The sequence below is a fragment of the Somniosus microcephalus genome, chromosome 25 (assembly GCF_052327205.1).
Source record: "Somniosus microcephalus isolate GS21.2 chromosome 25, FLI_Smic_1.0, whole genome shotgun sequence".
Taxonomy (NCBI): Eukaryota; Metazoa; Chordata; class Chondrichthyes; order Squaliformes; family Somniosidae; genus Somniosus; species Somniosus microcephalus.
The window spans coordinates 56,715,647-56,731,130 of NC_141011.1; the positions used below are offsets into that span (position 1 = coordinate 56,715,647).

Here is a 15,484-nt window from a genome sequence, read left to right on the forward strand (position 1 = left end):
CTGCTTTGTACGGATTACTGTTCTATGTTAATTAAATTGTCGGGTGGTTTAGTCCCGAGCCGTGGTGTGATAGAATGTATATTCAACCCAGCTACAAAAGATGCGAAGAATCACATTGCAGTCCTAGAGCTGGATCTTGACTTTGTGTGATAGTGAGTCGGCAGCTCGTTTTCCATCTCTCCCCATTTTAATTTCCATAGACTTCCCCTAGTGTGAATCTTCACTTTCCAAGAGAGCATGTTGGAAATTTGGGCGCACACTCCTGCAGTCATCCATCCATAATTCCCAATAGGTTCTCTCAGTGATGGAGTTCAGGACTGAGAGGGAGAATTCATAAAATTATTCCTTATAACCCTTTACAGACTTCAAAGAGCTGTGGGAATTATACTGCATCCCGTGACCCCAGGGGAATCTACATGCACAAGGAGTGCGCGTCGGAGAGTCGGGTCTACAATGTTGTAGCCCTATCTCTGATTTTTTTGGGAGTGCAGAATTAGCCCTCATCACTAAAGGGTATTCAACAGTAACTTATGAGCAAGCAAGTAAATTATAAACTTGTACTTGTGCTAAGAGATTATTTAAAGCAACTTTTTCTCTTTGTTCCCTACATCTCCTCTCCTGATGTGCTGTTTCTTGCTGAGGCACGGTTTCATGGGCAGTGGGAGCCGTATTTAAGTATCTAGATAGTGACCACAGGCAGGTTGTTTAATTGTGGACAGCATTGCAGCCAAACCTGATCCTATCTTCATCTGACAAGCTGGCTGATATCAGCTAATTTAGCACAGACCAAGCAACGAGCCTGGGGCAGCCCCAGTCTGTCTGGCAAAGAGCCACACCAGACAGTGCACTTCAGCACTGAGCGATGACCATCAAATTTGAATTTCCTTAAAAATTTTTTTTTTTTCATATTCATCAAAGTGAGGAGTGTTAGTGCGAGGGAACCCAGCTCGTCACATTACAGGCAGCCAGTGTCAACATGAGGTACTCCCAAGGCAGGTGTACTACAGATACAGAGTTAAGTTCCTTCTTCTCTGCTCAACCTCAGAAAAACCCCTACAATTGCACCAGTGTGATATTTTTTCCATTTCCCATGCCACGAGGAAATGGATTGGAACCGCCTAAATACATTCAATTTGAATTGGGAGCATTGCAGACACGAATACTTTCATCCCTTAGTCTGGCCTGGATTTGAACCCAGGGCCCAGAGGTGAAAGGTCAATGCCTAACCCACTGTGCCACCCAGGTTCCAGAGGTGAAAGGTCAATGCCTAACCCACTGTGCCACCCACGTTCCATTTTTGTATTTTATCTCTTTCTCCCAGAATAGTCCATAAGACATTTAAACATTTATATTGGCAGCAGCTCTTTGTAATTAGCTAAATGTTGGTGGCATCACCCAGATAACTTTGGGTGTGGCATCACAAAGCTGTGGTGGGATACAGTTCCATAGACGCTGGTTCCCTTCTCGTGTGGTGGGATATAGTGCCATGGAGACTGGTTCCCCTCTCGTGTGGTGGGATATAGTGCCATGGATGCTGGTTCCCTTCTCGTGTGGTGGGATATAGTGCCATGGAGACTGGTTCCCCTCTCGTGTGGTGGGATATAGTGCCATGGAGACTGGTTCCCCTCTCGTGTGGTGGGATATAGTGCCATGGAGACTGGTTCCCCTCTCGTGTGGTGGGATATAGTGCCATGGAGACTGGTTCCCCTCTCGTGTGGTGGGATATAGTGCCATGGATGCTGGTTCCCTGCTCGTGTGGTGGGATATAGTGCCATGGAGACTGGTTCCCCTCTCGTGTGGTGGGATATAGTGCCATGGAGACTGGTTCCCCTCTCGTGTGGTGGGATATAGTGCCATGGATGCTGGTTCCCCTCTCATGTGGTGGGATATAGTGCCATGGAGACTGGTTCCCCTCTCGTGTGGTGGGATATAGTGCCATGGATGCTGGTTCCCTGCTCGTGTGGTGGGATATAGTGCCATGGAGACTGGTTCCCCTCTCGTGTGGTGGGATATAGTGCCATGGAGACTGGTTCCCCTCTCGTGTGGTGGGATATAGTGCCATGGAGACTGGTTCCCCTCTCGTGTGGTGGGATATAGTGCCATGGAGACTGGTTCCCTTCTCGTGTGGTGGGATATAGTGCCATGGATGCTGGTTCCCTGCTCGTGTGGTGGGATATAGTGCCATGGATGCTGGTTCCCCTCTCGTGTGGTGGGATATAGTGCCATGGATGCTGGTTCCCTGCTCGTGTGGTGGGATATAGTGCCATGGAGACTGGTTCCCCTCTCGTGTGGTGGGATATAGTGCCATGGATGCTGGTTCCCTGCTCGTGTGGTGGGATATAGTGCCATGGATGCTGGTTCCCCTCTCGTGTGGTGGGATATAGTGCCATGGAGACTGGTTCCCCTCTCGTGTGGTGGGATATAGTGCCATGGAGACTGGTTCCCCTCTCGTGTGGTGGGATATAGTGCCATGGATGCTGGTTCCCCTCTCGTGTGGTGGGATATAGTGCCATGGAGACTGGTTCCCTTCTCGTGTGGTGGGATATAGTGCCATGGAGACTGGTTCCCTGCTCGTGTGGTGGGATATAGTGCCATGGAGACTGGTTCCCTTCTCGTGTGGTGGGATATAGTGCCATGGATGCTGGTTCCCTGCTCGTGTGGTGGGATATAGTGCCATGGAGACTGGTTCCCCTCTCGTGTGGTGGGATATAGTGCCATGGAGACTGGTTCCCCTCTCGTGTGGTGGGATATAGTGCCATGGAGACTGGTTCCCCTCTCGTGTGGTGGGATATAGTGCCATGGAGACTGGTTCCCCTCTCGTGTGGTGGGATATAGTGCCATGGAGACTGGTTCCCTTCACGTGTGGTGGGATATAGTGCCATGGAGACTGGTTCCCCTCTCGTGTGGTGGGATATAGTGCCATGGATGCTGGTTCCCCTCTCGTGTGGTGGGATATAGTGCCATGGATGCTGGTTCCCCTCTCGTGTGGTGGGATATAGTGCCATGGAGACTGGTTCCCCTCTCGTGTGGTGGGATATAGTGCCATGGAGACTGGTTCCCCTCTCGTGTGGTGGGATATAGTGCCATGGAGACTGGTTCCCCTCTCGTGTGGTGGGATATAGTGCCATGGATGCTGGTTCCCCTCTCGTGTGGTGGGATATAGTGCCATGGAGACTGGTTCCCTTCTCGTGTGGTGGGATATAGTGCCATGGAGACTGGTTCCCCTCTCGTGTGGTGGGATATAGTGCCATGGAGACTGGTTCCCTTCTCGTGTGGTGGGATATAGTGCCATGGAGACTGGTTCCCCTCTCGTGTGGTGGGATATAGTGCCATGGAGACTGGTTCCCTGCTCGTGTGGTGGGATATAGTGCCATGGAGACTGGTTCCCCTCTCGTGTGGTGGGATATAGTGCCATGGATGCTGGTTCCCTGCTCGTGTGGTGGGATATAGTGCCATGGAGACTGGTTCCCCTCTCGTGTGGTGGGATATAGTGCCATGGAGACTGGTTCCCCTCTCGTGTGGTGGGATATAGTGCCATGGATGCTGGTTCCCTGCTCGTGTGGTGGGATATAGTGCCATGGATGCTGGTTCCCCTCTCGTGTGGTGGGATATAGTGCCATGGAGACTGGTTCCCTTCTCGTGTGGTGGGATATAGTGCCATGGAGACTGGTTCCCTTCTCGTGTGGTGGGATATAGTGCCATGGAGACTGGTTCCCCTCTCGTGTGGTGGGATATAGTGCCATGGAGACTGGTTCCCCTCTCGTGTGGTGGGATATAGTGCCATGGAGACTGGTTCCCTTCTCGTGTGGTGGGATATAGTGCCATGGATGCTGGTTCCCTGCTCGTGTGGTGGGATATAGTGCCATGGATGCTGGTTCCCCTCTCGTGTGGTGGGATATAGTGCCATGGAGACTGGTTCCCCTCTCGTGTGGTGGGATATAGTGCCATGGATGCTGGTTCCCCTCTCGTGTGGTGGGATATAGTGCCATGGAGGCTGGTTCCCTGCTCGTGTGGTGGGATATAGTGCCATGGAGACTGGTTCCCCTCTCGTGTGGTGGGATATAGTGCCATGGAGACTGGTTCCCCTCTCGTGTGGTGGGATATAGTGCCATGGAGACTGGTTCCCCTCTCGTGTGGTGGGATATAGTGCCATGGATGCTGGTTCCCTGCTCGTGTGGTGGGATATAGTGCCATGGAGACTGGTTCCCTTCTCGTGTGGTGGGATATAGTGCCATGGAGACTGGTTCCCCTCTCGTGTGGTGGGATATAGTGCCATGGAGACTGGTTCCCTTCTCGTGTGGTGGGATATAGTGCCATGGAGACTGGTTCCCTTCTCGTGTGGTGGGATATAGTGCCATGGATGCTGGTTCCCTGCTCGTGTGGTGGGATATAGTGCCATGGAGACTGGTTCCCTTCTCGTGTGGTGGGATATAGTGCCATGGATGCTGGTTCCCTGCTCGTGTGGTGGGATATAGTGCCATGGAGACTGGTTCCCCTCTCGTGTGGTGGGATATAGTGCCATGGAGACTGGTTCCCTGCTCGTGTGGTGGGATATAGTGCCATGGATGCTGGTTCCCTGCTCGTGTGGTGGGATATAGTGCCATGGATGCTGGTTCCCTGCTCGTGTGGTGGGATATAGTGCCATGGATGCTGGTTCCCTGCTCGTGTGGTGGGATATAGTGCCATGGAGACTGGTTCCCCTCTCGTGTGGTGGGATATAGTGCCATGGATGCTGGTTCCCTGCTCGTGTGGTGGGATATAGTGCCATGGAGACTGGTTCCCCTCTCGTGTGGTGGGATATAGTGCCATGGATGCTGGTTCCCTTCTCGTGTGGTGGGATATAGTGCCATGGAGACTGGTTCCCCTCTCGTGTGGTGGGATATAGTGCCATGGAGACTGGTTCCCCTCTCGTGTGGTGGGATATAGTGCCATGGAGACTGGTTCCCCTCTCGTGTGGTGGGATATAGTGCCATGGATGCTGGTTCCCTTCTCGTGTGGTGGGATATAGTGCCATGGAGACTGGTTCCCCTCTCGTGTGGTGGGATATAGTGCCATGGATGCTGGTTCCCTGCTCGTGTGGTGGGATATAGTGCCATGGAGACTGGTTCCCTTCTCGTGTGGTGGGATATAGTGCCATGGAGACTGGTTCCCCTCTCGTGTGGTGGGATATAGTGCCATGGAGACTGGTTCCCCTCTCGTGTGGTGGGATATAGTGCCATGGAGACTGGTTCCCCTCTCGTGTGGTGGGATATAGTGCCATGGAGACTGGTTCCCTTCTCGTGTGGTGGGATATAGTGCCATGGAGACTGGTTCCCTTCTCGTGTGGTGGGATATAGTGCCATGGAGACTGGTTCCCCTCTCGTGTGGTGGGATATAGTGCCATGGATGCTGGTTCCCTGCTCGTGTGGTGGGATATAGTGCCATGGAGACTGGTTCCCTTCTCGTGTGGTGGGATATAGTGCCATGGATGCTGGTTCCCTTCTCGTGTGGTGGGATATAGTGCCATGGAGACTGGTTCCCCTCTCGTGTGGTGGGATATAGTGCCATGGAGACTGGTTCCCTTCTCGTGTGGTGGGATATAGTGCCATGGAGACTGGTTCCCCTCTCGTGTGGTGGGATATAGTGCCATGGAGACTGGTTCCCTTCTCGTGTGGTGGGATATAGTGCCATGGAGACTGGTTCCCTTCTCGTGTGGTGGGATATAGTGCCATGGAGACTGGTTCCCCTCTCGTGTGGTGGGATATAGTGCCATGGAGACTGGTTCCCCTCTCGTGTGGTGGGATATAGTGCCATGGAGACTGGTTCCCTTCTCGTGTGGTGGGATATAGTGCCATGGAGACTGGTTCCCCTCTCGTGTGGTGGGATATAGTGCCATGGAGACTGGTTCCCTTCTCGTGTGGTGGGATATAGTGCCATGGAGACTGGTTCCCTTCTCGTGTGGTGGGATATAGTGCCATGGAGACTGGTTCCCCTCTCGTGTGGTGGGATATAGTGCCATGGAGACTGGTTCCCCTCTCGTGTGGTGGGATATAGTGCCATGGAGACTGGTTCCCCTCTCGTGTGGTGGGATATAGTGCCATGGTGACTGGTTCCCTTCTCGTGTGGTGGGATATAGTGCCATGGATGCTGGTTCCCTGCTCGTGTGGTGGGATATAGTGCCATGGAGACTGGTTCCCTTCTCGTGTGGTGGGATATAGTGCCATGGAGACTGGTTCCCCTCTCGTACCTTGTTCAAGTGGCCAATGTGCGAGTGCAGTGGGGGTCAATTTTGAAATTTTGGATGCCCAATAGGCAGAGCAGGGCAACAGGTCGGCTGTACCCTTGGCAACAAGGCGGCTGCGATTTTGAGGCACCGGCCATCTTTACATCGAGCCGCGGTGCATTGAACAGGCATCCCGATGCAGCTTGCTGGGTTGAGGTACTACCAGTATTTGGCCTCCTCAGAGGCACAAAGATCAGTGAGTGGAGTTTGCGATCGTTGTGGAGACGGTTCTCAGGCCAGATTATTTTTGCGGGACCCAGAGGCGCAATCCTGCTCTTTCTGACCCCATAAAACTAATAGCAAGCTTACTTTGGCAGGGACTCTTGTCCTCTATCACCTGTGGTAATGATCGGAGTGTACACACCACAAACACCAACCATTTCCAACCCAAATTGGTGATCAGGGTGTTGGGATTCCGATTTCCGATTTTAAGGGGTTCTACCACCTGAAACAGGCCGGCGCTTCAGACCCCTTTCAAAATGTCGAGATTACCAGGGCGTTATGGCACCTGATCCGATTTTGAGGCATTTGCCGCCCCATTAACGCCTGCCGGTACAAGTTAAAAATCGACCCCAGAGAACGTTGGCATGTCATTTGACCATGGACAATAGTTTATCGTGAACCGGTCATCACTCAGCGCCCACACTTTGCCACCGGGATCACTGGATAGGAATCAAGAATAAGTTGATTTTTTTTTTTCTTCCTATTTCACAGGGCGGGGGTGAAGTTTATCACAATCAAACCTGATCCAGTTCTCATTCAACATTCATACCGTACACGTTCCAGCGGGCAATCACTCAGTAACAATCGAGAATGGGAACGCGGCTGGCCCGGAAACACCGGTCAGTTATAGCACCAAACCATCACCTGGGCCAACATCAAGTCCCCAATATAAACCCAACATTCTGAAGTTCAAGATTCTGAATCTACCTGTCCAGCTTTTTTGCAAAACACAAGTTGCTCCCCCAACTATTCCATGGACTGTTCCGCTGGAGTTAACAGATAAAGTGGAACAAGAGGCGGAGATTAAACCGTCCAATGAGAGCAATAGGGAGCAACTTAAATGCGACAATAAAACTGAAGGTAGAATAAGGATTTTAAACCATTTAATATTATATTTAAACCTTAGACTGCCGACAGATCCAGGGAAATTGCTATCTCCTTCGGCCAACTCATTTTGTAAGTTCATTTGACCCACAGATAATCTATAAAGTATTATAAACTGCAATCGTTCAAGTTAAACCACAACCGCAGGACTTGGGAGCGAAGGTACAAACTGGTTAAAGGCAAGTTCAGGACTGATGTCAGGAAGGACTTTGCCACAGAAATTGTGATCATTATCTGGAATGGTTAACTGGGTAAGGTGTTGAAGGGAAAAACTCAGGAATCATTCAAGAGGCAGTTAGATATTGTGATGGGGCTATGGATTCTATGGAAAGTTAAGCTAGATGGGCCAAATAGCCTCCCATCTTCTGTACTTAACCATTATGATTAGCTGCTGAGAGGTTGTTTCTTCTAGCTGGAGAGTCTAGAACTAGGGGACATAGTCTCAGGATAAGGGGTTGGCCATTTAAGACTGAGATGAGGAGAGATTTCTTCACTCACTCAGAGGGTTGTGAATCTTTGGAATTCTCTACCCCAGAGGGCTGAGGATGCTCCGTTGTGGAGTATATTCAAGACCGAGCTCGATAGATTTTTGGACATTAAGGGAATCAAGGGATATGGGGATTGGGCGGGAAAGTGGAGTTGAGGTTGAAGATCAGCCATGATCTTACTGAATGGCGGAGCAGGCTCGAAGGGCTGCATGGCCGACTCCTGCACCTCAAAGACTTGCAAAGATTGCTGTCCATCCTATTCCGTTGGGCAGATTTCTTCATTTCTACCATTAATGGCAGCGGGAATCAGCCCAATAAAGGTGTACTTCCAGTGGGGGATGTAGGGCCTTGCCAACATTGCCCCATTCCCCTCAGCTGGAAGACCTACAGCCCAAGCTGTAAGCACTCCCACAGCTGAGGCAAGCAAGTGCAAATGGCAGGCTGACCTTGGACCTGACCCCCTGACCTTGTGAACGCGAGTTAAGCGCAGTCACCAAATGTTTCTATAGGGATCAAGGGATATGGGGAAAAGGCAGGAACAGGGTACTGAATTTGGACGATCAGCCATGATCACATTGAATGGCGGAGCAGGCTCGAAGGGCCGAATGGCCTAGTCCTGCTCCTATCTTCTATGTTTCTATATTTCTATTGGTCATTGGAATTGAAACGCTGATATATTAGTGGTTTGTGTTCTGTAAGATACCAGAAAAATTGGATACTCAGAAGATTTTTTACTGAAGAAGCCATTCTATTCAGAATAATACTGCACCAGTCACAACAAATAAAATTGCGTTTCCATGTTATGTCCTAAATAGACAATCTATGTATAAAAGGCGGTACAGCACATACAAGTTTGATAGATCCTATTTATATTATAAGACTCAGTTATAACACTGTATTATAGTCAGTGATAATATTGTATAAAAACAATACATTCACAGTAAAGTCCTCTCAGCTATTGTAATGGAGACAATAAGCTGTTTACTTCAAATGTATTAACTGTTCATACAAAATCATCAATGACATTACTTTCTACCTCAGAAGACTACTGGATCTTAGTTTTTGACTTTCTCGAGCTACTTACCACTTTATCCTAGGTTATGTGACATTCACTGTAGCACGTACCTCATTCTAACACGAGTCTCTCGGTTCATGTGGACTGTGTTACAATGAGTGTAGAATGTACCTCGTTTGCTCGAATTTATCTCTTTGACTTGGGTTATCTCTTTAAAGGGTTAAACATTCAGAGAAATGCTTGTTGAAGTTATGCTGCTGATTTCTGTACGTATAATGCCTTTAGATTTCATTGTGCGCGTAGTTCTGAAGGGGCTGGTACTTACAATGACTGGGGCTTTGACGGTTTCTCCTGCGCTGTGGGTGAAACTGCCACTGTGACTCGTAGAGACAGTGTTCGGTTTCTTATTGCTGAGACCCATGGCATCCATCGACTGGCTTCGACTTCTAATCACCCGCTGAATAAGAAAGGGTTAATCAGTCATATGTCACGGCTTATGGAATGTTCTGAATTAAATTACTATGGGCATCAGCAGTTGGAGAACGAGTAAAATGTGAGGCCAATTACTCCAAGAATCAGGCCTACATTCAGTTGAAGAACGGTTAACATCCTGTCTTTGATGACCCAAGCAGTCTCTATGTAGAATGTTGCTACTCAAGTCTTTATTCTAAGTCCATGTGGTTAGATTCTGGGGAATTATGTAATTTATCACATTACAATGGTCAGGATTTCTTTCCTGCTAAAATATTTTATTATGCTTCTGTTGTCAAAATGTGCCCATGAATTGACCAGTTATTGAAAGGAGATCCATTGTCCCCCCGTCCTATTCTATCCCATCAATCGCAGCCAAAGCAGGAGTTAAATATTTATTCAAAGGTGCTAAGGGACTTTTTAATTAACCCAAACTATAATTTATGGGCCCTATAAGCAGCTGTAATTCAGTCTCTCACTTTTTCTCTGAAACTCCAGATAGTGGCAGTTAAAATCAAATGTACTTCATTATCAAAGAACTAAAGCTAAGTGATAAATATCACCATTTCACCAGACATTCCTTTTTGTCTTGCCCGTACCAGCCACAGTGAAGTAGAGATACCTTGTGGGCTCTTGCCCTTCCAGTGCCCAGAGTTTCCTATCGTGCTCAAGACTGATCAAACTGCGATCCAGAGTTCTTTATTTGAAAGCTTTGATCCACTGTCTTGCGTCTTAAGAATCAGTTTATTTCGGGCAGGAACAGCTGTCTTTATGCATTAGTTTGCACCTCGCTAGGGTGCACTGAATGTAATAAAAGAGCCTCATTGAGGCAGACTTCCCTTCCCTTAGGCTTCAATGTCTTCCACAATTTAAAATGCATGTTTAGTATCCCCGAACACTGCCTCCAGATTGTTCTCGTCTTCTCTCCTATTCTCTTCCGCCCTTGCTGTGTTCACCAAGTGAAACAGTAAAGACTGAAAAAGCTGACATACTCTTGAAATCCAGCACTAAGATTTTAAACCGTGTTCTCTCTGGCAGTTTTTAGTAAAAGTATATTCTTCAGAAAAAATAATTTTATTTTCATCCCATTGAACTTATGGCCAGTATAACTTTAAACTAATGATGGGCAAAGCCACTGATGGAGATTTTCACGAAACAAAATGGGCCAGCAGCCATTCAAGGCCAACTAACGAATTAATGCTGTCAAGTTACACCTGCCATGCGTATGGCAGGAAAAATCGCATTCGCACGAATGCGCCCGCAATAAGCGGTGGGTACCGTCTAGTCTCGTCGCACATTTCTTTCTCATCAATGTTGACACTCTGTGTGCAGCCAAGTTCCCCAAGCTTCATTCTGTCAAAGCAAACACCAAAAGCTACCATTTTATGTGACGCTTACAGCAAATATTTTAGGTTCTCAACATAAAGGCAATTTCGTTTCAGGGTTGGTCAGTTATTTTTTTTTAAATGTAGCACACTCGGTGATGCTAGAAGACATTGACAGAACGATCTCTGCTGCTGATGCAATCCAAGTTAGACGTAGCTCCCCGTGGAATAGACAAAACAATCACAACTGATACAAAAGTCTTATCACTCCCTAGCACCGCCCCCTGCGTTATGGTCGGGCGGTCAGACTGCAAACTAATCTCTGGGCATAAAAAAGAAATCTCTTGTCTTTAAAGGCAGCTGCTAAAGATCTGATAGTTTTATTTCAACACAAAAGATGCTTTGACAAACTGATTTTTGGTGTCTGTAGGGATTATTCAATTGTTTAAGAGTTTTGGATCTGATTTGGAGCTCTGAATTAAGATTGTCTGAATCTATAAACAATCTAAATTTGAAGTCTTGGAGGACATCACTGACCAGCAGAATACACCGATTCTCCTAGACCGAGGTGACCTTATTGACCCACAGTCACAATAGTCCTGGGAAGGTCAGGCACATGTATACCTGCTGTACAACAGGAAGACTGGACATGGATACCACGAGTGGGACTGAGACACACGCATTAGATCACCAGGGAGGTAAACACCTATAAACATATGATAAACTATCAAGGAGCTTAGCTGCATGCATTTTCCTGATCATAAAGGGTGATTAGACATGTTTTCACTAGACCACGAGGGAGATCAGACAAATGCAGCCTCCGTAAGACCCACGAGGTAAGAAGTAGACCATAAGGGAGATCAGACAAGAACACACGTGATTAGCCAGTACTGCATGCATCCTCTTAGGCCACCAAGGAGATCAGATGCAAACATCCCGACAATCCACCAGGACAATTCTAGCATACACATACATACAGACTGATGCGCACACACTCAGGGAGACTCGACAAAGACATCTCCCTACACCATCAGGGTGATCACAATCACACAGACCCACTGGACTGCCTGCGAGATCGAGTGCCTATGAACATTAGAAAACCCACAATATACAACTGAGCTGTTGCTGGCTGACCCGTAATGGGAAGCCCACAGTAAAACCCATTTTTTTGCATTAATTATTAATATCATATTGACTAATAATGGCAGTTGAATATGTAAGATTTTTAGGCATTAAATCTGGCTTCAACATTATCTTTCAAATCTTCACATCAGAAATTAGTTTAACTCTAAATGTTATTCACCTTCACGGCATTAAATATTTATTGAAAGGAGCACTCCACCACAATGACCTTAATCCTCAAGCATTTGAGGGGAAAAAACAGATTTATACGTTGATTTAAAAAGAAAACACGGATTTGTTCTGGCATGGTGATCAGGCCCATGATTTTCATGGTGGTTCAGTTTAGGATATGGACACATTGCTTTATTTTGCTTTGTTTGTCTTCCACTATAACTGGTGTGAAGAAATATTTCTAAATGGGACCATCATGATGTTTCTAAGAACCAGAACTAAAGGACCAACAGAGATATTAGCTCTTCATTAACATAAAAGTTTCACAGACATTGGTAAGTTCAACTCCATGCGTGTGTTTTATTTCATTCTCAGAGTTTCACTTTGCCCGAATACGAGTGCTGCGCAAGCAGCAGTAGAACATGGTCTGATCAGCTTGCATTTGACGGCAGCAGGTAGCAGCGTCAAGCTGGTACCCACAGTATTAACAAGCTGGAAGATTCCTGACAAAATCCTGCTGCAAATATCAACTATAAAGCTACATGAAATGGGTTTGGTCTCGATCCAGTTCCTATGGAGTTCAAACCATGGCACAAAACTGGTGTACAACCAAGCACTAATTGGCACTAAACTAGCAATCTCACAGAGATCAGAAGGAGCCTTATTGTGGGAAGTGGGAAGAGAGAGGCCGCTTGTCTGAGGCTGATGATTAAGGCAGTGCCGTCAACATTTGGTAAATGTTTGGAGTGTGATTAATTCATCAAAAAGAACGACACAGATTACAAGCCCATTCAAAAAACATGCAGCTCTGCTAATGGTTACAGGTGAAATGTGTGAAAACAGGCCACAGATTCATACAAATGTAAGTTGGTCTTACTCCAAATGACAGAGTAGACAGCCCCTGGATTGTTGGGCAGAGCAGAGAGCGCGTCAATCTGCATCTGACTCATGCTGTGCTTGATGTGTGATTGAGTACAAAAAGTGGAAAAGTTGAGTCTTTAGTGTATTGCCCGTGTGTGGGCTAATATACCGGCTGTCCCAGTGAGAGTAGACAGGTAAATGTCCCAGTGCCCCACAAGTGCCTTGTAATAGAACTGCAGCGAATTGTGTAATTTCCTGAATGGCAATAAAGAAAAGAAAGTGGGAAAAGCTCCATCCTCAACACATCCATGCCTCACTCTGAGACACTGGGGTAGATCCTGACTTTGTTAGATAGTGTAAAACGGGTTACAGTGACTCAGCAGTTCATATCACATCTCACATGGACTGGGTCACACACGAGATCTGGCAGCTGGAAGAGGTAGGCTGGGGCTTTGTGGAAATGTACCCCAGGACGGGTTAGTACCTACAGCAGGGGGTGGGGTGAATTGGGAAATATTTTTATTTAAAAAAAAAAACTACTCTACTTTTCATGTTGGGATTGGAGAACCAGCAAGAGAGACATTGCTGGTGGAGTGGCTCCAGCCAGAGCCAGTGGCATCAGGGGGGAGGGAAGAGAATATTTGGGAAAGAAATGATATAATGGTTGTTTACATTTATAATGATGTGACCATTCTCAAGTGTAACTGCTATTGTTTGTACTGCTCTTGTTGGCGCTGCTGCCCCAGGATTTCGAATTAGATATGCCTAGGTACCGCCATGGGATGTCTTGTTTAAGAAACAAAATTAAAATTCCAGACATGTACAGATCAGTAACGTACACCAGTGTACCTGCACAGCACAGACAAGAGAAACAAAAAGTGTAATAGTGGCTTCACATTGTACAGTGGGATAGTTTAAAAAAAGATTACAAACCTGAATCATCTACCCGGCCACAATTTGGATCTTACCAAAAATTCAACATGCCCATTGTAGCTATTATGTTGGTCCATATCCTGTGTGCTGATCCAACAGAGTAGGGTGTGTTGGCTGGGCCATCATCATTGGATGGACAAAACCTGCCTTCCCAGACCCGCAGACGTATATTGTGGTAATTAAGCATGCGCAAGATCGCAGTGAGGCGCAGAATGTGGGGGGAGTTTTAATCTAACCCGCCCGCTAGGAAACTGACACAATCGGTTGTGACGCTGGTTTTATGCCTCGTCTGATTTCACTCGCCACTGAAGTCACTGGAGGGTAATATTGGGCGAGGTGTAAAACCGACGTTCCACCCGATCCGGCGGGTTTCCCGCCCAGTGAGTTAGGTTACAATTACCCCCTATATCTGTACCTTCCTTTATCTAATTCTCCAAGTCTGGAAAAACACTCCATGCACTTACGTATTGTGAAACATTCAGCACTCCCGGATTGCTTACATTGGTTGTTATTTCCTCTTTATTGTAGAGTCTTTCCTCGGTCCTTCAAACACCATGGGTGAGTTTACTCACTGGGTGTGGTCAGGCTGTGGTTATCACCCAAGGTGTATAACCGTCAACATCCATCGTTCTGGCTTGGATGCAGAACAATGCTTCCAAGATTGTGTGACCTGGTCAGTATTCCTGCGGGACTGGCTTTCACCCGATCAAGGGGGAAATTTCTCTGGTATAAACAGTTTATAAAGAGGAGTTTTTTTTGCCTCAAGTCACAGGGGAATCTTCATCCAAATGACATCATTTGTAAGGTTGCTCTTCCCACCATGGTTGGTGGGAGAGAGGACACAGAAAAAAAACTGCTGAGTGAACATTGTAAAAGCAGAAAAAGCTAAGAATAGAGTATATTAATTAGAAAAAGAACAGAGAGAAGGGATGGGGAGAAAAGGATGAGAAGGCAGGCAGATGTAAAATGGTTAAAAGGTTTCATTTTTATAATAATTGTTCTAATGTTTAATTTAGTAGCGTGGGATAATATTACAGGAATAATGCTATTCCTGGTATGGGAGTAGCTTTATTACTGTAAATAGTAGTGATTTTTTTTAGCCGCACTAAAAACTTACAGAAATGGAAAGCTCGGGAGTCAAGAATTTTCTTGGACCTGCAAATAATCCAAGGGTTAAAACACAGACCAGTGAAGTCGGCACATGGTTTACTTGCAACACTTCAAAGTGACAATCTTTGATAAAAGGTGATCGATATAATTAACATGTTTGCTAATGATTCAAGGCTTGTTAAACATGTGTCAGTGACGCATTTAGTGACTCCCCATTGCACTGAGTACTAAATAAGTTCTGATCTTACGCATTTGCCATCAAAGGTTTTTTTCAATATATCTCTTCTGGATACCACTGGTGACTTTAGCACAGTAAAATTATGCTGTAGGAATAGACAGCATATATCAGCTTAAATTTCCTCACTTCATTATTATGTTGAAGAAAGAATCACGGGATTTCCACTGGAGATTAACGCTTGCAAGTTAAAAATTATCAATAAAAATAATATGCTTTCACATAGTTGTGTTAATTCACAATGACATTTGTAATCTGCTATATCAATTCAAATTAGAAAAAATAAATATCAGCATCACAAATATTATAAATTTAAAGCATTATTTTGTTAATTCAGCAAAATACTAAAGCTCAGGACAACAAAAGGAACTGAACATTAACCTA

General features: G+C 46.5%; 1 protein-coding gene across 11 annotated transcripts in view; it reads right to left on the reverse strand.

The window, feature by feature from the left end:
• Positions 1 to 15,484, reverse strand: part of rap1gapa (RAP1 GTPase activating protein a) — a 226,769-nt gene that overhangs the window by 54,873 nt on the left and 156,412 nt on the right. For 9 of the 11 annotated variants that reach the window (XR_015073588.1, XR_015073589.1, XM_085967527.1 and 6 more), the window contains exon 17: positions 9,198 to 9,329. The exons of the other annotated variants lie outside the window; for them this stretch is intronic. Coding sequence is in view for 7 of the 9 variants with exons in the window: in XM_085967527.1 (XP_085823653.1) it covers positions 9,198 to 9,329 (132 nt within the window). In the remaining 2 variants the exon portion in view is untranslated. The remainder of the gene's footprint in view (positions 1 to 9,197; positions 9,330 to 15,484) is intronic. 11 annotated transcript variants of the gene reach the window in all.